General features: G+C 42.1%; 1 protein-coding gene across 14 annotated transcripts in view; it reads right to left on the reverse strand.

The window, feature by feature from the left end:
• The window catches only part of LOC117417715 (calcium/calmodulin-dependent protein kinase type II subunit gamma), a 62,006-nt gene extending 41,630 nt beyond the window's left edge, over window positions 1-20,376 (reverse strand). For 4 of the 14 annotated variants that reach the window (XM_034029950.3, XM_034029947.3, XM_034029949.3 and 1 more), the window contains exons 1-2: window positions 20,044-20,363; window positions 18,592-18,686 (exon numbers count right to left, since the gene is read on the reverse strand). In XM_034029950.3, coding sequence (XP_033885841.1) covers window positions 18,592-18,686; window positions 20,044-20,108 — 160 coding nt within the window. In that variant the 5' untranslated portion in view covers window positions 20,109-20,363. Of the gene's footprint in view, window positions 1-18,591; window positions 18,687-20,043 lie in introns of all 14 variants that reach the window. The other 10 variants (XM_034029941.3, XM_034029948.3, XM_034029946.3 and 7 more) reach the window with 6 other exon arrangements.
• Between the last annotated feature and the right edge of the window lie 3,150 nt (window positions 20,377-23,526).

Raw genomic sequence — 23,526 nt, forward strand, 5'->3', positions numbered from 1 at the left:
TTGAAAGAAACAAGTGTTATTGTATTAATATTTTAAAAGCTCATAGCTGCTACTAGAACTGCACAAGCCAATTATTGCTGTTCTCTACAGTCTAAGATAAACAGCAATCATCACGAATCCAAGCTGCTGTTTCTTCACTTGCTCCATTTTAATTAGCCCATTCAACAGCGATGCCCCTCACCTGATGTCAGCATCTGATTTCAGTTGAGAACTCAATCCCAATAAATGGATTCCTGCAGCACTATCTGGTATTGCACTGGGTTACTGACACCTCTGTTTCATATCAACGCTTTCAGATTCTATAGCACTTCCTTGGTCATGTCACCTGGAGGTGATGCATTACGGTTCATTCCCACCTCCCTCATTCCCAGCCCCCCAGCCTTGGTCAAACTGTTTCTTACAAAAGAAAGTTTGACTGCTGACATCAGCGAGGGAGAGAAAGTGAAAGACAGAGAGATTTAGGAGTTCAGCTCCATCATATATCCTCCTTTCCTGCCAACACTGCACCCCAAACACCCCAAAACCACCACAGCATTCGTATTCATTTACAGAGGATGGTGCATCAAAAAATCTCTCTCAAAAGCTGATGCAAAGCACGCACCCACTCACTGTTCTGCACATGAGTGGAATTCGAGGGGTTTCCTCCGAAATATTTCTTTACTTTAATATGGCGCAGACTAGAAAAAAAAACTGTAATCTAAATCTAAATTAAAAGAAAACCAACAGGAGAACCCCGTTTGTCCCCGGTGTAAAATGACCTCAGAAATGGAAATAAGACTCCCATTGCACAGCAGTTTGGTCCACTCCTGGTTTTACTGCGTGTTTAATAAGACACATCTGAGCTTCAAGCTCATAGTAAAACCTGGTACGGGTGAAACTGCTATGCAGTAGGGGTCTTATTTCAGTCCCTGCATAGAGGACATGATAATCTCTGCCTTTCTTTAGTGAAAAGAAAAGAAAGCTGTAGCTGTTCCTAGTAGTTTTGTATGTGTATGATGCTATGCAAAAGGAGAGAGAGAGAGAGAGAGAGAGAGAGAGAGAGAAAGAGAGAGAGATTGCTGTGGGCTTGTTTTTATTGCAAAAATAGAAGTACGCCCATCCCTTACAAAAGTGAACCTATTTTTATTATTTTTGCAGTTTTAGCCATGCTTTTCCTATGCACCCTCCGTTTGGAGGTTTCCAGGACAGCAAAGAACCATGTGACAGCATTCAATATTCCTCTCCTCTGTGCGGATCAGGCAGGCTTAGTTTGTGGTCACAGGATCCAAAATGCATGAGTGGGTTGATCCTGTCAGACAGGTCCCTCAGCTTCACACTGAACAAGAGCAAGCGAGCCTCCCCACCTCAGCAAGCACACAGCACCAACACACTTAACCCTAAACGAACAAGCGAGCCTCCCCACCTCAGCAAGCACACAGCACCAACACACTTAACCCTGAATGAGCCTCCCCACCTCAGCAAGCACACAGCACCAACACACTTAACCCTGAATGAGCCTCCCCACCTCAGCAAGCACACAGCACCAACACACTTAACCCTGAATGAGCCTCCCCACCTCAGCAAGCACACAGCACCAACACACATAACCCTGAATGAGCCTCCCCACCTCAGCAAGCACACAGCACCAACACACTTAACCCTGAATGAGCCTCCCCACCTCAGCAAGCACACAGCACCAATACACTTAATCCTAAATGAGTGAGCGAGCCTCCCCACCTCAGCAAGCACACAGCACCAACACACTTAACCCTGAATGAGCCTCCCCACCTCAGCAAGCACACAGCACCAACACACTTAATCCTAAATGAGTGAGCGAGCCTCCCCACCTCAGCAAGCACACAGCACCAACACACTTAACCCTGAACGAGCGAGCGAGCCTCCCCACCTCAGCAAGCACACAGCACCAAACACACTTAACCCCGAACGAGCCTCCCCACCTCAGCAAGCACACAGCACCAATACACTTAACCCTGAGAACATGCTGCGTACAGGGCGTTTTACTAAATCTATGAAAATTATTAAACTATTTAAATTAGTTCTGTCAAACCCCCCCCCCAAAAAATTAAATATGAATGCAGTCATTTTATCTGGGAGCGATTTTACAGTCTAGCACAGAGAACTCAGTACTGGACAGGGGACCCGAGAGCCAGCTAATTCAACACAGTCTAGTATAGAGAACTCAGTACTGTACTGGGGATCTGAGAGCCAGCTAGTTCAATAGTCTAGTATAGAGAACTCAGTAATGTACTGGGGATCTGACAGCCAGCTAGTTCAATACAGTCTAGTATAGAGAACTCAGCACTGTACTGGGGATCCGACAGACAGCTAATTCAATTCAGTCTAGTACAGAGAATTCAGTACTGAGTTAATTATTTGAACTCATTGATGACGTCCCCTTTGTTCTTTTAAACTGTTCTTTCAGCGTGGTTGTTAACAAGAGGTCTGCAGCACGCAAATACAGCAGCTGAACCACAGCTGGGACTGGGCTTGCAAAACCAGGCTTTGTGAGTCACAGACGCACACTGACAATGGGCCAGCAATACAAAGCATTCATTTTTATGGAAATGGCACATTGACCTAAAGGTGTGGCGTCCTCATACGGTTTGAAAATAGTGCCGTTTCTATATACTGGGAGGTTACAGTTTTCTGTGTTTCTGAGCGTTACTCTTAGTCGAGCCGGTCCAGGCTATTTTATATAGCATGCACTGTATAATAATAATAATAATAATAATAATAATAATAATAATAATAATAATAAAAAAAAAAACATCGACCACTATTATTATTATTTATATTATTATTAATAACAATAATAAATGATCTCCCCTGCGTCAATATATTGGCTTTTGAGTCTGCAACAATAAACACAATAATCATGAGGGATAATAAACATGTCTGAAATGACTGAGGATCAAAACTGGTGGGAGGTTGTGATGACAAGAACAGGGTCTTCACTTGAACCCAGTATCACCACAGTGCAGGGCAAGCTGCCAGCAATCCCAGTAGATGACTGGGAGAGAGACCCTGTTCCCAGTTCAGGAGGGATGTAAACAATGGGAACAGGGAGACAGCTGAACAGGAAACTGAGGGAGATTACTCAGTTTATCTGCTTAAGAGACTTACCCACAATGAGGCAGGAGGTAAGGGCAGCACAGATTACTAAAAATAAAACAATCCGTGGGCTTAGCACTGACTCACACAGCATGGTACAAACACGCAGACACCCACTGTGTTACACAATCACAACGCACACACTCACAGCGTGGTACAGCATCACAACGCACACACTCACAGCGTGGTACAGCATCACAACGCACACACACACACAGCGTGGTACAGCATCAAAACGCACACACTCACAGCGTGGTACAGCATCACAACGCACACTCACAGTGTGGTACAGCATCACAACGCACACACACAGCGTGGTACACTGTTGGATAACATGGAAAGAAGTTTGAATGCAATATAAGATACACGTGTTTACAGGTTTGTACACTCTGTTAGTTTTAAAAGGAGATTATCAGAGGCGGTACAGGAACTGGTAAATGCGAGATTGCAAGACTGCATTTAATTGCACTGATGATGACCGTCTGACTGCTGGAATAAAAACAATCGCACATTGCTGGAGGAACCGATGCGCTCAACAGATAACAGAGATTAAGCACAAAAGAACAAAGAACCACACCAAGATAACACCATCTTAGGCAGTGTGAGCCAGAACCAGTTTTCTTTACAACATGAGGCCCTCCACAGGGTGCCTGGGGTGATTGAACCCACAAAGAGAAGGAAGGGGGGAGGGGTCGAGGTCAGTGGCTACGTGATCAAGGCGCACTCAGCTCAGCTCACTTCTCTCTTTCATTAAGACTAGTACTGGAGGCTTCCTGGAGGATTGCACAGTATTGCATTATATTATTTTGTTCTGTTCTGAACCTAAGTTTTGCTCCGCGCAGTTCGCATATGAAAGTGTGATCTGTTTTGCTTTGAGTGTTCTTTTTGTTTCCAGAATTAAACTATATAATTTTATATATACAGACGTGCTCAAATTTGTTGGTACCCTTACAGCTCATTGAAATAATGCTTCATTACTCCTGAAAAGTGATGAGATTAAAAGCTATTTTATCATGTATACTTGCATGCCTTTGGTATGTCATAGAATAAAGCAAAGAAGCTGTGAAAAGAGATGAATTATTGCTTATTCTACAAAGATATTCTAAAATGGCCTGGACACATTTGTTGGTACCCCTTAGAAAAGATAATAAATAATTGGATTATAGTGATATTTCAAACTAATTAGTTTCTTTAATTAGTATCACACATGTCTCCAATCTTGTAGTCAGTCATTCAGCCTATTTAAATGGAGAAAAGTAGTCACTGTGCTGTTTGGTATCATTGTGTGCACCACACTGAACATGGACCAGAGAAAGCAAAGGAGAGAGTTGTCTGAGGAGATCAGAAAGAAAATAATAGACAAGCATGGTAAAGGTAAAGGCTACAAGACCATCTCCAAGCAGCTTGATGTTCCTGTGACAACAGTTGCAAATATTATTAAGAAGTTTAAGGTCCATGGAACTGTAGCCAACCTCCCTGGGTGCGGCCGCAAGAGGAAAATCGACTGCCCAGTGTTAGAAAGCTCTGTCTCAGTCGCTGGTCATGGGTCCTCCAACAGGATAATGACCCAAAACACACAGCTAAAAGCACCCAAGAATGGATAAAAACAAAACATTGGACTATTCTGAAGTGGCCTTCTATGAGTCCTGATCTGAATCCTATCGAACATCTATGGAAAGAGCTGAAACTTGCAGTCTGGAGAAGGCACCCATCAAACCTGAGACAGCTGGAGCAGTTTGCTCAGGAAGAGTGGGCCAAACTACCTGTTAACAGGTGCAGAAGTCTCATTGAGAGCTACAGAAAATATTTGATTGCAGTGATTGTCTCTAAAGGTTGTGCAACAAAATATTAGGTTAGCGGTCCCATCATTTTTGTCCATGCCATTTTCATTTGTTTTCTTATTTACAATATTATGTTGAATAAAAAATCAAAAGCAAAGTCTGATTTCTATTAAATATGGAATAAACAATGGTGGATGCCAATTACTTTTGTCAGTTTCAAGTTATTTCAGAGAAAATTGTGCATTCTTCGTTTTTTGTGGAGGGGTACCAACAAATTTGAGCACGTCTGTGTATATATATATATATATATATATATATATATATATATATATATATATATATATATATATATATATATATACACATATACACACACACACACACACATATATATATATATACACACATATATATATATATATATATATAATATATATATATAGAAATAAAATAATATCTGAAGAAAAGGACTCTGGGCATTTCTTTGCATCTAGTTCACATCAAGAAACAACTACTCACTACTTTTAAATTACTTCATACACAAACGCAACACACACACACACACACACACACACAGAGCATGGTGTACCATCACAACAACACACACAGCGTGGTACAGCATCACAACGCACACACACAGCGGAGTACACAAACAAACATGCAGTTCGGTACACAAATTCACATACAGCTAGAGAAACACTCCCTCAGCTCTAACCAGTAGACCACACTGCCTCCCGTCCTCCCTCAGCTCTCACCAATAGGTCACACTGAATAGTTAATTAGTTTATAATATAATTAGGTTATAATGGAGATTAAATCGTGCAATGCAACCTCTGCCACCTACAGAGATAACAAAAAAAATCCAGATGAAAAAAGACAGAAGCAGCGAGATAAGCAGGAGACCTGAAGACGAAGGCAGGCTGGAAGAATCAACACTCCTTTAAAATGTTAGTCTTTATCTTTCATCGGGATTGGATTCTCACTGGTAGTTAATACAGAAGAGGGAGGAGGAGGAGGAGGAGGAGAGAAAGAGAGAGGGGGGATTATTATGTCAGTTACACCCCTCTCAGCATCTGCTGAGCGCGACAGGATTTCACAAATAACACCTAGATTCTCAAGAACAAACACACCGTCATCCACTGACGATCTCAGGGAGTGTTACTACTACAGCAGAATCCCGTTAATCCGTGTCTCTTAGCCTGGCAGTCTGAATACGAGGAGCAGTTACGACAATTAAAGACTCGAAGCAAGATCAGCGACTGCTTTAAAGCAGCTCTCTCTGCCTCTGAACAACGCTGATCATGTACAGTATATATTTTGACAGTTGTTGGGACATTACATTTTATTTATTGAGTTTAATTAATAGCGCAGGGATTTCCCAAACAGTAAACTCAATTTCGGCGAATCTGTGTTTCACTAACTCGGGCTCAAATCGGTCCCAATCTGCACGGCTTGACGGGGGTCTACAGTATATATTATTTTATACTGTATAGGTTTGCAGCAGAGAGACACAGAAGGAGAACTATCAGCTGTGTACACAGCAGGGATACCAATATCAATGTGAACTGCAAGCAGGAGTTATTGTGAACAAAAACAAAGCATCCCAGGGGAACTAACAGGGGACTGTAGCGGCAGCAGCTTTATAAAATAACTGTCACGGAAGGGTTAATCTTTATACAGCTGCACATCGAGTATGAAGCCAGTATCTCAAAGTGCTGGGTCTTTATCACCCGTAAAGTAAAAAGTCAAAAGGTCACTAATAGAGTATACCACAGCCAGACCCTGCTCTCCCATCATTTTTCTGTGGAGATTGGCATCTAGGTAGGGCACCAATAGGCGAAACAGAGGAGCCACTCCTTTAGTCAAGCTGGTTGGAGTTCCATACAACAGGCCAGCCCTTATCAGAGCAATCCAGCCGAAGCCATGTTACTGTATATTATACAACTGGACAATACTGTCCCATTTTATTCTATGGAGGTCAGTCGTTCAGTTATTACTCAGTAGCGCACAAGATGACACTAATTCATGACACCTGTTGATTATTTCAGACAAAGGGAGGTACATATATAAATAACTTTAAAAGATGTAGTGTAATATTGAAAATGGCACTGCTGTGGCGAGTTTCTCTACCTCAGGTCTTGGGCTTTCTTGACTCAGTAGGTCCATTATTATACACCACAGAAATGTCATTATCTCCCTCTCCCTCTCACTCTCCCCTGTATAACCCACCTTGCTATAAACTGCATCTCAACAGATGAGTCAAGCTGCTTGAGTGGGCCTGTCTTATAATTATCAGCTCGCTGCCACTGCCTCTTTGACGCAGTGAGTGGGTAGCAGTTTGAGCTGGCCACCTGTCGAAAAAAAAAAAAAATAGGACTAAATCCTTCTTGATTGGAAGAAAAAAAAAATCGCCATGGAGACTGAAGCTGGCCACTCATTCTCCCCATAGCTGGTACAGGAGGGAGAGAGAGAGAGAGCGAAAGAGCACACATACAGAGGGGTGTTCCAAGCATTACTAGAAGTTGCCTACTGCCCTTCAAAGAATCAGTAGGAAAAAGAAAGAAAAAGAAAGAAAGAAAGAGTTCTGCATGCAAGAGACAGTGTCTCTGCATCCTAATTTTACCCCGAGACACCTCCCTCCATCCCTCTTTCTCTCTCTCTCTCTCTCTCTCTCTGCTGTGCCTGGGCATGGCTGCAGTTTGGTGCAGTGGTGTGGGTCACTGCGATAGGAAGCTCGAGGAGGTCGGCATGACATTTCCAATCCTGCGAGCTGATAGTGTAACCAAGGAGAGCAGCGCTAAAAATAAAGCAGGAGGACGCGAGTCCTCGGGGAGGGATATACTTGGAGAGGAAGGCACAGCCCCCAAGCGACCAAGAGCAAAGCATCAACTTCACACTGGCTCCCTGCCCTCTGCCTCCCTGCAAACCTCCAGGGCACACTATCTCAGCTCTAAACACACACCTCCCTCCCAGTCCCTCAGATCTAACCATTGTCTGTCTCTTTGTAATAGCACCACAAGACAACACAGCTGATACTACTGGCTCACATCTCGATGTGAAAGCAAGCCAGCCAGCGAGTCCCCCACCCATCACCCCACCCCACCCGTCCCAAGTCATGAAGGAACCAGCACCTCTCACCTGCAATGCAGATCACAGCACCTGATGCCACAACACAGCACGAGCGAGAGAGAGAGAGAGAGAGATAAGAGTGGAGAGGAAGGGGGAGGAAGAGGAAGAGAGAATAAACAAAAGGAGACTGAGGGGAGTATAAAGAGGGTTGGGAGAGAAAAAAATAAAAGGAGAGATTGAGCATCTAGTTTCTAACTGCATCTCCAGTGTAGCAGCTAAACTGCAGTCTAACTGCGTTTCACCGTTTACTGTAAAACACACTCTACAGTTCTCCCCCTTCGATACTTAGCTGCTGTCAGCTTCTGGCTGGACTCGGGACTGAATCTGCTGCTTCACACTATGAACCAGTAGAAGCAGCAGCCCCGTTATCACCATCTCCTTCAACTGGCTGAAAAACACAACAGGCTGAAATTGCTCACTTTCTTTATTTATCTAACTTTTTTTTTTTTTTTTTTTTTTAATGCTGCTCCAGGGATGGAAATAAGAATCTCATTGTATAGCAGTTTGATCCATTCCTGGTTTTGCTATGAGTTTAATAAGACACACCTGAGCTTGTTGCCTATCCAAAACTAATGTAAAAAACAAGAAAGATAAAAATAAAATTACGAAGAGTCAAAATATTGTTTGGTTTGTCTTGAGAGCCAATCAGAGGGGGAGATTTTCACCAGTGCTTCCTGAAGTACAGAACAGTTTAGTAACGCTACTAACTGGGCAGTAGGGGGTGTGTACAGCGAACAAGCTGGTTTCATGATTTCATAGATAACTGACTCACACACCCTGATACTGCATGGACAAGATTCCTCAGCTTTGCATGGTTAATGTCTTCTCTATTGATCAGTACTTCATGCAATAGCAGAGTCAGCAGACCAGAACAAATGTTTGTGAAAAGAAGAATTGAAAGGCACATCCGAGGCAGTTACCATTCCACAGCAGCAGTGAATTGAGCTGAAATCCAGTTATTAGAGGTGGGGTACATAGAAAATGAAGAGAAGCAAGTCATTGTAATGCCACTGAAAGCTGATTTGCCCTTCAAAAGCAATGCCAGGTCATGTATTTTACCAGGATGTGTTTCTCTCGAGTATAGTACAGTTTAACCAGCTTTCTGTCTGCTGGAAGAGTCTGCCTAGCACAGCCTTTAAAAGGCAATCAAACACAAGCTAAAAAAAAAGCTCCACACCACACACACACACACACACACACACACACACACACGAGTCCTGCAGTACCACAGTGCATGAAGAAAGAAAAAAGAAGAGAAAAAAAGAAGAAGTACAAGATAGCATTCAGAATCATGGCTGGCAAGCCAAGGTTTCTTTTATCTTGTGTAGTACCAGATGTCAGGTTCATTTAAGACTGGAGTAAACGTTTAAAAAATATGGCCCATCGTGTTTTAAAATGAAAATACGTATTTGCTAAAACATGCGTTTACTTCAGAACCGCACAGCCAAGACCAAGACAGCTATGGATGTGCATGGCAGAGGAAATGTATGGTACTACTGTGTTAGCCAATTTAAAATAGCAATTTTTTTGAAAACGGTAGCAATGAATAAAACATAATGAGGTCCAGCTGCCTTCAGAGAGAGAGAGAGAGAGAGAGAGAGAGAGAGAAGAGAGATCATTGACCATGCAGAGCAGCACCATGACAGAGGGTCAGTCTCGAACATACACCCGCACCCCCCCCCCCCCCCCCCCACCCGCCAGCACTGACAGAGGGACTGGAAGGGGATTTACTGCAGTAATAAAAACAAGGCAGTTGGGGGGAGGGGGGTTATACACCACCTCTGCTAGCAATCTGCTGCCCTTTCAGGCGACATTGGTTTTAATTTGTTTAAATTGAGGTAGTTTCTTTAACTCTGTACATTTCTGATGCATTGAATTAGACATCACATGCCTCTCCAGCATAAATAAGAATACATAGTTAAAAAAACTGAATAGCCTTTACACAACCAGAAGACAAAAACACTGTCTTCGTTTTAGGGCCATATTTATATAGCACTTACCGCTGCGCTCGTACCTTTCCTTTGATAAACAAAAACTGCAGAACTAACAGCAAAACAACCAAGATGCAGGTAGGAGCTCTCAAATGAGCCTCCTGAGTTTTCTTAAAAACAATCCGGGTTTGTGAGCATGGCCCTAGATGTTTCAGCACTGCAGCTCTGCATGGCCCTGGATGTTTAAGCACTGCAGCTCTGTATGGCCCTGGATGTTTAAGCACTGCAGCTCTGTATGGCCCTGGAAGTTTAAGCACTGCAGCTCTGTATGGCCCTGGAAGTTTAAGCACTGCAGCTCTGTATGGCCCTGGAAGTTTAAGCACTGCATGGCCCTGAATGTTTAAGCACTGCAGCTCTGCATGGCCCTGGATGTTTAAGCACTGCAGCTCTGTATGGCCCTGGATGTTTAAGCACTGCAGCACTGCATGGCCCTGGATGTTTAAGCACTGCAGCACTGCATGGCCCTGGATGTTTAAGCACTGCAGTTCTGTTTAAAAAGCAAGTTCAACGCAACGTGTTTGATGTGGAAGTTTGCATACTGTGCACTTCCTGTGGTGAGCAACGTCACTGATTCGAGGAAAGAAAATGCAGCTGAATGACACATCCAGCCTCTGGTGCTGCCCTGATATCTGCTAGAGCACACACACACACAGGGGGGTCAAACACAGGCCACCAAAGACATGTTTGCAATGGTTAGTAACGTAACTAGTAATGTGTCATGCACAAGTAATGCTGCTTTACAAGCTACTGTATACAGTCTAACCATTTTAATATCTCACTGAGCTGACTACCACAAGTTCACCAACAAGCTGTCAGGAACAGCATTAAAACAACACATATCTGAAGATACACGTAGTTGCATTGCTTACAGCACGTGCTCAGAGATCATCAATACAGTCTGTCACACTATACTGTACACAACACACTGCAACTACAGAAGAAAGCTGTACAGCAACTTCCAGTACTGATTTCCTGTAACTGTTCTCCTTGTATGTTCAGTGGGGAGGTAATTCGCTGTACGGTGGATAAACGGGACTCTGACATTGCTCTAGAGCAGGTTAACTCTTCGTATTCCTTGTGATGGGAAGACTGCTCTGCTTTGTGTGCAGTATGCTAAAGGGTTGAGCGTGCTGGAGTGCACCACATCTGCACTGCTAGAACCAGACTGCTACATTGAAACCCAGTCACACTCATTTATACTGCAGACAGACACATACCAGGAGCAGAACCTTCTACTCCATACACAACAGTAAAACCGAGGTCCTATTGTAAGTGACTGCAGCAGCAGTTGAGATGTACAGTTCACCCCCCTAGTCTCTGAAAGTCACTCTTGATAAAAGCGTCTGCTAAATGACCAATTCATAATAATAACTACAATAACAAAGTGGTAAAGACAAGAACGAGAGAGGGCACTGCCCATGTTCGAACAGAGAGAGAGAGGGAGAGGTGACGTCACATTGCCTTGAGACGGTGACAGTGAGGGTACGAGGGACGCTGCCTGTGTTTGAAAAGAGAGAGAGAGAGAGAGAGAGAGAGAGAGAGAGAGATGATGTCACATTGCTGAGAGGTTCAGAGACAGAGAGAAAAAGCAAAAGAGAAAGACACACATGGGAGTAGCAGCAGAGACAGGGAAGGGAAAGCAGACTTCCAGGAAATCTGACACGCTCTTCCAAGAGATCTGATCTGAAGGTCACAATATCAACTGACGCCTAGGGTAACCTGGACCTGCTCCACATCCAGCAGCACGCCAGCAGGGCCTCAGCACGAGTCTCTGTGAGGGACAGGGAGGGAGGGAGGGAGGGTGTCTGTCATTGTGAAAGACCGAGAGAGAGAGAGAGAGAGAGAGAGAGTATCCAAATTGTTTATCTACTTGACAGAGGTGAGAGAGCGTGCATGCAAACTGGTGTAAAACTCTCAACTGGAGAATGCAGTTGGAATGTTGCAGCTACACATGTGGCCTATTTGGTGTATCACACTGTGCCAGGCTTGAAAACATCCTCCCAGGCCATGCATTGTGTGTTGCCAGGCAGATCTTTACATTTGTGTTTGGTTCAAGAAACAGGTTTGTTACATTGTTTTCAAAAGGGACTGAAGCAACAGAACTTGTCATTTGCAGTGCCATTCTAGACCACGTTCCATAACCCTGCAGATTCCCAACAGGCAAAGTAAGAACTGCTTGACTTGACAAGGTTGAGAGATCAAGCAGCTACTAGAAACTGGGCACTGTTGGGCTGAATGGCCTCCAATTGTTTGCAAGTCATAACAAGGGTCGCAAAACTTTTTCACTACTTTTAAATAACTGTGTGGGGGGAAAAAAAGTAGCATGTAAAAATATATACAGAGGAGACACCATGAACCTTCATAGAATACTGTAGTTATTCCACAAATGAGGATGGGGCTGAATAACCTGGATGAACCCCTGTTCATGGAGCATGCTGTTTAAATGACAAGGAGAATTGTGAACGAGCATGTTTAAACTTATATTTAACAGCTGATATCAGAGAATTACTTTTCTTTGATCGAGCTCCGCATTCTGCTCAGCAACGCGATGGCGCAATTTGGAACAGCATGATCCAGTCATTCTGCTGTTGGATTTGAATGCATGCAAGTTCCAAATCGAGAGAAGGCAAGGTCAGCATATCAAGTCCAGGAGGTGGGGAGTGCATTTCTCTTCCTGTCCTGCTGCAGTGATGAGATCTCACACACAGTGGCCCTGTTTCATCCGATCGGACCGGAAGCATTCACCCCATTGTTCCTCCCTTGTTTGCATATGTGATCCTGATGTCACAGGAAGCAGCGTCTCCGGAGGATTCTGACTCAACGCTCAGCGCTGGCTGGGATTCCTCTGATGCTCAGCACCTCTTTGTGATATTTTAAACCCATTCAAATGGAAGAACCACAGCAAGCAGCAGCCTTGTAACAGTCTAAAGGTCTTTTCACACCAAGTGCGTTGTGTCAAAGCAACGGGTGCAACAATTAATTGATCATCTGTCCTTAATTTCCCGAGCTTCGACTACATATTGGTGAATTGATGCATCAAATTAGAACCCAGTTTGAAGTCTCCTGTTGCCAGTTAGCATTAAAACCGTAAGTGTGTGAGGCTGCGCTTCTTTTAGTGCTAGTACGGTAGATGAGCGCGTTGCTAGGATACACACTTTAGGCCTCTACATTCGCGTTGGACATGCCAAATCAGAAGTAGGCCTATTGTATTCACGTTTTCTTGATTTTAAAATGAAGGCAATACGTTTTTTTTTACGCTTTGCTTTTGGACATAAAATGTAAACAGTAATGAACAACCATAGTTCAGATAGAAATGACTTCTGTTAAAATATAGTATTTTTTATTATTACAGTGTTAAAGGGACATCTGATTTAAAAAAAAAAAAAAAACTAATGCTTTGAAAATCAATGCAAGGATTATCGTTGAAAAATGTATATACGATAATCGAATATGAAATCAGGGTGCCGATTGCACCTCTAGTCAAGTTGCTTTTACACCCGAAGTGTCACTCAGTCTGAAGCACTGTCACTGAAAACAACATTTCCTTAAAGTACAGAATTACATTTTTATATCTTTCAGCACCAAGTATTGCAACAGCAGTGCTATTTCATGAGAACAAAATAAAGTCCTATGTATTTTGCAGAAGAGAAAAAAAATTGCTGTTATAAATATTTAGTATACATTATACATGTCATTAGTCATTTGAAGTGGTGTTATCTTTGCTGCACTGTAGAACAGTCTTTCTTTACCATACTTCTTCGCAGTTGAAAGTTAAGGGCCTTCCTATTGGACTCTCACAACAATGAATGACTATCTTTATCATTATTTAACAAACTGTTTCAACACTTTCTACCTAATCAAGCGTGTCAATAGGAGTCTTATTTCCATCCCTGGAAAGATCATGTGGTTTTGATGTTCGGGTATCCATTCAAGATTATTTCGGGCATTCGTTGATTTGAAAACATTATCAAAGCCATTATGTGTAACACTGTATTAAAATTGAAAAATATCCCAGAAGTAAGAATAGGTTGTGAAGGCCTGACTTTACCCACTGAATTAACTACAAAACAAAGGATGCCAGACAGTAGTTATGGTAAAACAAAACCACTGTGTGCATGTCAGGTAAATACAGTATGTCTTACCATTCAACTGCTGGCTCTGTAGCTGAGGGGTGAGTACAGGTGTAATGCGGATGTCAGTATTATTAACTCATCAGCCAGCAGGTGGAGAGCTAGAACAGTGTAGTGCGCTCCTGCCCTGGCATCAAAGCAAATGAGCTAGCACTCAGCCTTCCATAGATGGTATCAACAGTACAGTACTGTATGTCACATACTGAAACAGTCACTGCAACGGGATCTTAATTATTATTATAAGATGTATTATTAAAAGTCATTTATATGCTTTACCATACCTCGCTATTTTTTAAGCTATGCTTTACAACTCTTAGCTATAGCTATGCTTTCACTGTGCTTTATTCCACATTGCTGTGCTTTTACTATGGGGCACTTTTAGAAGGTTTAGTAGGAACATGAGGTGTTTCTGTATTAAACTGTGAGAAACTGTCTGAACAGGTTCTTTGATTGCAACACAAACAAGAAAATAAAATCCCATACTCTAAACTGAGTGCCTGATATTTTGGTGAGGGTGAAAATCATGGCTCTCAGAAATGGATGGATCTCTCTCTCATTGTCATAGTGTGTTACAATATAGAAAATAAACGCCTCAGTGAAAGGAGAAAAATAAATACATAAAATATTACAAAAAAAAAAAAAAAAAAAAAAAAACACACAATATATAGAAACTCAACACCCCCCCCCCCCCACACACACACACATTCAGAAACACAACATAATCCCTGCTCTCGTATTTACAAACATAACGACTCGTCCTTTCTACACTCTTTATTCAGGGATATAAATCACCCCTCCCTCCCTCTCCTCAGCTTTCTTGCAGAACCCTCCACAGACAGACCGCGCATCAAAACCGAGGCTCCCCCTCCGACTCCTCATTACCAGCCCAGCTTCATTAACGATTCACCGTAATCCATTTGTCTCATGAAATATACACCACTAACTGGAACGTTACTAGATTCAACAAATGGAGCTCGGAGAAGCTCTTCAGAGACTCAGAAAAGGGCAGGGTCCCACCTCACAGGATGCTCTGGAGGAATCGGGAGACGCTGTACTGACTTCCAGCATTCCGACCAAGGTATAAAACTATACATTGAATCATAGTTTACCCTGGTTTGCCACATTTATTAATATGCTTTACCATACTTCGCTATTCTTTACAGCACGTATCTATGCTTTACCATACCTAACTATGCTTTATTACACTTGTTGTGCTTTTACTGTGGAAACGTTTATAAGGGGATACGTCCGCACGGCTTCACAAATCTACAGAGAGCGCCTCACTGCCTAATCCAGCCTTTTGTAACTATTAATAATTTAAATACCTATCCAGTCAAAAGGGGACTGAGCGAAAAACAGAGAGGCAATGAGTGGACTGGACTTTATCAGCTCGTAGTAAAACCTGGAATGGATAACACTGCTATGCAATAGGAGTCTTATTTTCAAAACGGCAAGTGTATCAGCCACACCCACCAGCCCCGCCTTGGCTATAAAACACAATTACAGCGATCATGACATGACAAAAATGTGTTTTAGGTGCGACACCTGTACCTACATAAAGACAGACCGACACACAGACAGGCGCCTAGTCCTGACACGCCTAGATTGTGCCAAAGAACATCTGGCAAATGGGTAAAGAAGTTCCCTGGGTATCTGACACATTCTAAAGAACACAGAGGTGAGAGGGCGTCTTCACTCCAGCCCTGCTAGAGTGGTTTTGAAAGCTCTGGTTACACAGCACCTTTAATGATGTATTTCTAAAGGATTTTTGCTGCAACCACCCCTTCCAAACTGGTGGGGCTTCATCCCAATGACAGCACATCTAAATGTCCTCAGACAGGCTGAGTGAAGTGCACTATTGACTGGCCGATATATACCAATAAAGAATGGCTTTTATATTTGTGTGCGGATTACTGTTATTTAATAATTGTCGTTTAATAATTCAGAAGTGTTTGCGCTTCACTATAATGCCCTGAGCAGCTGCGTGCCGGCTCCCAGGGTTGGACCCCTCCCAGTACCGCGGACAGCTGCAGCCAGACTAGTCTGGATCAATTCATGGGGCACTCGGATTTGAAAACCAGTAACTGGACTGGGGCCAGAGCATTTGTTAACCTCTTAAATGCAGAGCCAAATAAGGTTTTGAAGATCCATTACCTCTGGTGTCACTTGTATTTTGTAACTCAGTTTAGAACGTGCAGAAATCTCAAAGACAACGCTGCTGCTGCTTCTTCCTGGTACCTAATCACTTCCTGTTGTGTTGCAGTTCAAGCTCACTTCACCAATGGTCAGGCTGCAATCAGGCCATGTGACCTACCTGGTTCCTGTGCTGTGAAGAAGTTTATCTATCTATCTTTGTAGTTGAAATTCAAGTAATCATTTTCTTTCTTTTCCTTTTTACCTTTTTTTAAAAATCTAAGAACCAACGAAAAGATTCTCAGGATTATAATACAAGCAACATGACCGGTAATAACGAATGTTAATAAAGCTAATACGAGGTACACATTAGTCAGCTTGTCAAGTAACCAACACCTTTTCAACGAGTGCTAACTAAGCTTTTCAATGAAACTTTTTTTTTTTTTTTTTTTTAGGGTCTTCATTCAAAAATGGGGATTCTTATACACTGACTGTGTCCCTCTGTCTGTCTGTCTGTCTGTCTGTCTCATACTTACCGGCTGAACACGACCACTGCCTTAATTCTAAACCACCTGCAGATCCCAAACATCAGTATAAAAAACAAGCAGAGAACGATCTTCAATTGAGGAGGAAACATACTGGACAAGAGGCCCTATTCACAAAGCTTTCAAATCATGACTTAGATAAAGATTGTTTTTATGAATACAGTTTGACATTCAGAATCTGTTCTGGACTCCCGAGTTCAAGCTGTGTGCACAGAAGACAATGTTACTGATGAGAGTGGAACTGGTGGGTGAATTCAACATCAATAACTGGACCTTCATTAGCAACTGTGGGTCAATTAATTGCTGCATCTTTTTGTAGTTTTTCGGTGTGAACGAAATGAATCTTGTAGGTGAAATGTGTTCCATATTTGCTCTTCTATTTCTGTTCAGGCAGTTCCCTTAACAAGCGTGCATGTAAACTCCTTATTAAATTAAACCATTCACATCAATCATGTCCCTGCCCCCCCCCCCCCCCCTGCCGAAGTGCCATAGTTTCTCATATGGGATCAGCAAAACTCTTACCATATCTAAAGATTGGTTCACTTTGCCAGGCTTCTTTATTTTTGACACATGTGAAACCAAACCCTCCTGCCACCCCCACCACCACACTATAAACCTACTTCTTGTGCAGAATGCACCCTGGACTGGTGTGAAGCTCAGCACCTAGCAGGGATGGAAAGAAGACTCCTACTGCATAGGCTTGGTTAGCCACAGTGTACACATGGTGCATGCAGATAAAATCACGTGTGTCTTGTTACGCCCAAGTCAAACCTGGAACTGGAGTCTTAGTTCCATCACTGCGGTAGGGTCCTGATACCTCATGCAGAGGGAGCAGGCTATCTGTGTGTACACAGAAAGTACAAGTGTCTACACACACAACGTTTTGTTAACATATGAATAATTATTTTACTTTATGAAACGAACCAAAGATACCTAGGAGATCGGAGGGAGGAATATTTGTGCAACTACGCATCAAAATGTGAAACACATTAAATAAATGAATAAATAAATAAATAAAACTAGCAAACTAACATCATATAGCTAACTGCCAGCACGTTTAAGTCTCCGTGCTTCAGCCGTTTGCTTTAGGCCAAGGCCGACAACACACCGCTTAACAGTAAATAAGGGACCTGTACTAATAAGACTGCTCCAGGCACCTACGTTTGTTTCAACCACTCCCGCCTCCAAAAACAACACCAACAAACCAAAAAAACGCACAGCGCTTGGGTATTTTAGAGAGAGTTTACATTTTCAATTCCGGTCATATGACACACAAATACAGATGGGTAAAAAAAAAAAAAAAAAAAAATATAGGATTTTCACGCTCCACCCCGATGGTATGAAGTTGCTGACGGCCCCTTAAGTATGGGAGAAGTGCGAACTGCAGCTGTCGGGAAATGTCTCTGCTTGGAGTAAAGTGCAAGCAGATTCTTTTCAGCAGCACAGACAGACGCACAGTATGCAATGACATACCGGGCCCGCTAATTTAATCATTTACAGCACACACAAATACATTTTCAGAAATTCAAAGCCAAACCCTTAACATTTTTTTTTTTTTTTGGGTTCCTTTCAAACATTACGCACACAAAACAAACAGTGACGCGACGTCACTCCCAGTTCAGTCTACCGCAGACAGGAAACACAAAACCGTATCCAAACTCAATTATTTAATAAATATACAAATTAAAATAAAATAAAACAAACCTGACTTTTTTTTTCATTAAAAAAAAAAAATAAATTAAAAATAAAAAAAAACTGAAATGTGTCTTACCTCTTGCCGAAAGTTTTTTAGTGTTGATAATCTTAGCTGCATATTCCTGGCCGGTAGATTTCTTCACACATCTGCGAACCACGGAGAATGCACCCCTAAATTAAAAAAAAAAACGTTTATATGTCAGAGCGATATGTGCGGTTATGCAAATTCTACCATATAAAAAAAGAATAAAAAAATATTGCTATAAAAAAGGGAGGCATAGACGCCTCTAAAACCCATCTGCAACCGCCAGTACTGCAACACAGAGCTCTGTGTGGGGGATTAATTACACTACCGTAGAGCTACACAAAGATCGTAGAATAAAAACCGACTCGGCTGTAAATGCATAGGAAACAGAGAAAGCAAATATCCATGGGCACTTCTAATACGCTAGACAGCCGCCAATTGCAACGGACACTTGTCAACAAATAACAATACTAATAATAATAATAATAATAATAATTACACATTCATAATATGTAATACAACCATCGCTAACATTGTGTCATTAAACGTAACCGTGAGACTAAATCCCCAGTCAGTTGCAATATTGTAGCATTTATTTAAAAAGTTAAGCTAAATAGTGCCACGGTCCATCCTATAAAATGACAATCGCAATAAATAGCCGGCGCGGACAAGGGGGACCAGCACAACAATACATACCACAAGGGCATGTTTAAAAAACACACACACTAAAATCCATGTGTATTGTAGTTCTCGTTTTTATAAATACAAATATTATTTAATACCAGGGTCGACTAAAGCTGTGCACATTATTTATTTATTTAAAATTATACAACACGCTTGACAAACACAAGGCGAGGCCGATACACTGTAGCGTTATTAGATCATTCACATATAATATGAAGGTACACTGAGACCAGCAATATTAACACGAGTATGTACTATCACACACCTTATCAGTTACTGAGACCTGCGAGGCACTGCCCCAAATGCTCAATAATAATAAAAATGCGGCAAACATGTCGTAAACACAATAAAAATGACAATAAAAATAGCGATGTCTTCAAGCTGCGACTCGGAATGCGTCTCACTAGGCTTTTCAGCCTTCCTTGGGGGGTGGTCTTAATTAATAGCCACCGTGTATAAAACCCACAGCACCTCAGAAAGGGACGCGACCAGGCGTTCACCAGCCAATTAGAAAATTAGCTTGCCACTAGTATTACTATTACCAATATTCGCCCTCATTGCAAAATACAGTATTACATTGCACACTCGGGAAAGAATGAGTTGAATTCAAACCAATGTATCTAGGTCTTAAGAATGAGACTCGCGTTTACTCGATTCGGGTATGTATGCGTTTTTGACAAACTGGCTGTCTTCTCTTTCCTGAGACGATAAGCTTGCGCTCGTGTTTGTCTCTATGTATGTCTGTGCACACGCACACACCAAGACTGACACAAATATTGCACACGTACACATTTAGCAAAAACGTATTTTCTCGCTTACTTCCCGAGTTCTTCGTATAGTTGGTATTCATCTGTAAACCGGGTCGAGGTAACGATAGTAGCCATGTTGTTGAGCAGGGAGTGTATCGCCTGTTTTCAATGACTGCAACGCTTCGAGTTTGGTTCGGGAGGAGATACAGTCACCGAGTCTCTCACACGCTCAGAAAAGAGAGAGTGAGACAGAAATGAGATAGAGAGGGGAAGGGAGTGGAGGAAGGAGGAGGGGAGGTAGAGAGAAAAAGCCAGCAACGCGAGACTTCCTCTGTGCTTGCTATGTAGGGAGAGATGAGAGGACCGACTTGGCGAAGTACCACGTCCTGGCTGGGTCCTGCAACGCCACACGGTGAGACGGGGAGCTCTTCAGGCGGCTCAGCGCTCCGTTTGAGTTTTTTTTTTTTTTTTTAACTTTCTGCTATTTTTTAATTTATTTAAAAATGTTTGGATTAAAAATAACTTATTTGCATTCTATTTTTTATGTACAACGATTTTTACGAATATGCCTTTATTATAAATACAATACTTTTTTTGTTTTGTTCAAGCTAAATTACATCACATCACTGGTGTGTATTGTGAATCTCAAAAAGAACCGTTTCGACTTCAACTTGGAATCCACCTGGATTATAAAACAATGAAAGTAAAGCACTGTATCTTGCAGATAATCATTTTTGAATGCGAGTAACCACCCGGTATTATTGCCTAGGTAATTTTCAGTGAGGGGTCCTTTTAATCAGTCGTAGTGCCTTTGTTAGTCCGTTTGACTTCATGATCTTTTAATAATGACTACTGCACCCTGAAGCTCCTAACTTCCCGTTGATATGTGTGCGCACTGTTCAAACTGCTTTCTTCCTCTTTCTATAGCATTGCACTATTCAAATTCTGATTTGCCTGTGCCTAACCGTGTGTGTGCAAAACCCCTCGACATGCGTGCGTACAGTTAGGAAGCTCATGTACTGGACGTGACAGATAGAAATGCAGTCAACTCTGTCCCACGCGTGTCTAGGTGTAAAAAAATATAATGGGCTGCTTAATTACTGGTGCATATCACTTGCACCCCGTTGTTAATCCGTTTAAGTGTACACACTCACTCCAATCATATACATACATACACTATATACATACAAAACAGCAATAGTGCTGCTTTTTGTTATAGCTTTGGTGGAATGCAAGTAAACCATGTCAGTAGAAAATAAAACCACTTCCTTACTTCCATCTGTTCTTGTCTGAAGCCCTGTATGTGTTTGGAGTTCACATGACCACTCCTCAGGTCAGGTATATGAAACTAAGGGGAGCTGTTGTTTAACACATTTCTTGGCATATTTGGTTTATTTTAATTAATACAAAAATGTACAGCTTTATTTGTATAAGTCCGTATTTATATATGTATATTGACTCGTTATTTTATGTTTAAAAATGTTTTATGTTTGACTTTTTACCTACCCAAATGGGCCATGTGATGCCCGGGCAGCATTTAAACAGACAGAACAGCAGAATGCAGTCAGTCGTGGCCTGAGCTCTGTGGAAGAGTGTGCATTTTTTTAAAATGTTCTTTGCAATTAAAGACTGCACCCATTTCGAAAAAACTACTGCTGACTCAGTTTCATCCTTGCATCACTCTCCAAAATAAACACCCACTCTGTGTGGCTGAATAGTGAAACACCCGCATATCCAAACCCTCAGGCTGCGTCCTCCTACATGCCTGGACAACACAACGTGACACTTTATAACGTCAGGGATGTTAGTTTGATTATTGATGACCTCTGCAGCTGTTGTCTTCCCCTATCTGTAAGGAATAAATACGTCTGAGATCACCTCCTAGGTAGCTGACTGCCTGGACTACTCTTACAAAAGTTTAATACTCTATTTTTGCAGTTTTTCCTCTGGTTATACTATGCAGTTACCATAGTTTACCCTGGTTTGCCATGTTTGTCAATATGCTTTACCAGACCCCTCTGTGATGAGGGTTAAAACTCTATACCCACTCTGAGAACCTCAGATAGTTCTCTCTCAGCTGACTTGTGACTAATGGTCATGATTTCACAGCTGCACTCTGGGATACTGACCAGAGTCAGGACAGTGGGATCAGCAGGGTTCGAAACACAGGGGGACAAAGGGGAAGGTGAAGGGTGGTCTGGCTCATCAATAGCTTGGCTTGTAGAGTAGGTTTTGCTTTTACCAGGAATCTACTATGCTGTAGTGGTTAGCCAAGGTTTTATCAGGCTTTACCATCCTCATTTGTGTTTTACCGTACTTTCACAGTTTTTTTACCATCCTTTCACTGTGCATTTACCATGCTTTCACTGTGCATTTACCATGCTTTCACTGCTTTACCGTGCTTTCACTGTGCGTTTACCATGCTTTCACTGTGCGTTTACCATGCTTTCACTGCTTTACCGTGCTTTCACTGTGCGTTTACCATGCTTTCACTGCTTTACCGTGCTTTCACTGTGCGTTTACCATGCTTTCACTGCTTTACCGTGCTTTCACTGTGCATTTACCATGCTTTTGGTGTGCTTTACCGTGCTTTCACTGTGAATTTACCATGCTTTCGGTGTGCTTTTACCATGTTTTTGGTGCGTTTACCATGCTTTCACTGCTTTACCGTGCTTTCACTGTGCGTTTACCATGCTTTCACTGCTTTACCGTCCTTTCACTGTGCATTTACCATGTTTTTGGTGTGTTTTACCGTGCTTTCACTGTGCCTTTACCATTGTAAACTGCAGGAAACTTTTCTAAAGGTTGGTAACTGTATCCATTGCCTTACCCCAGTGGCAGGCAGGCAGCTGCTTCTGTCCGGCTGCTGTCTGTTCATTTACATGCAGGCTATTGAGCATGTTAATCCTAGAGTCCGGTGACTACTGACAGGATAGCAAGACTAAGACAAATGACCAGCACCAAGTGCTGAAAAGGGGCATGGCAATGGCAAGGCGAGAAGTCACAAAACAAAACGTAAACACGCTGTGCCTTTATTTCCAAGTCAGTTACAACACTTATATATACTGATGCACAAAAGAAACACAACACTCAGGTCTAATGGATTTAATCAAACATTTTAAACAGATATCAAACAAAATCACAGAAAATGTGAACACAAATACAGATCAAAGAATCATGATAAGTTTTCAGTATGAAATGTGGCACACTGTCAAAATGAAAACATTACAAAAGTTATTATCGGGTATGACCTCCCTGTTTTAAAACTGTTGCCTCAAGGACTTCGTCAATGTACCGCTGAGCAGTAAGGTTGCCCTCAGTCTGCACCAAAGGCATTCTTGTGTTAAAGGAGATTCCTCCCCATGTGATCACACAGAAGACAGCGATTTCGTCTCTCAGCTGTATATACACTGAGCATCAAAAGAAACGTATCACTTATATTTGAGCATCAAAAGAAACGTATCACTTATATCTGGATAAAATTCACTAGATCGAAAAATGACAAACTCTGTTTTAGAGCAGGTGCAGTGACTTTTTATTGTGCTGATTAACA

This window comes from Acipenser ruthenus, chromosome 13 (assembly GCF_902713425.1).
Source record: "Acipenser ruthenus chromosome 13, fAciRut3.2 maternal haplotype, whole genome shotgun sequence".
NCBI lineage: Eukaryota > Metazoa > Chordata > Actinopteri > Acipenseriformes > Acipenseridae > Acipenser > Acipenser ruthenus.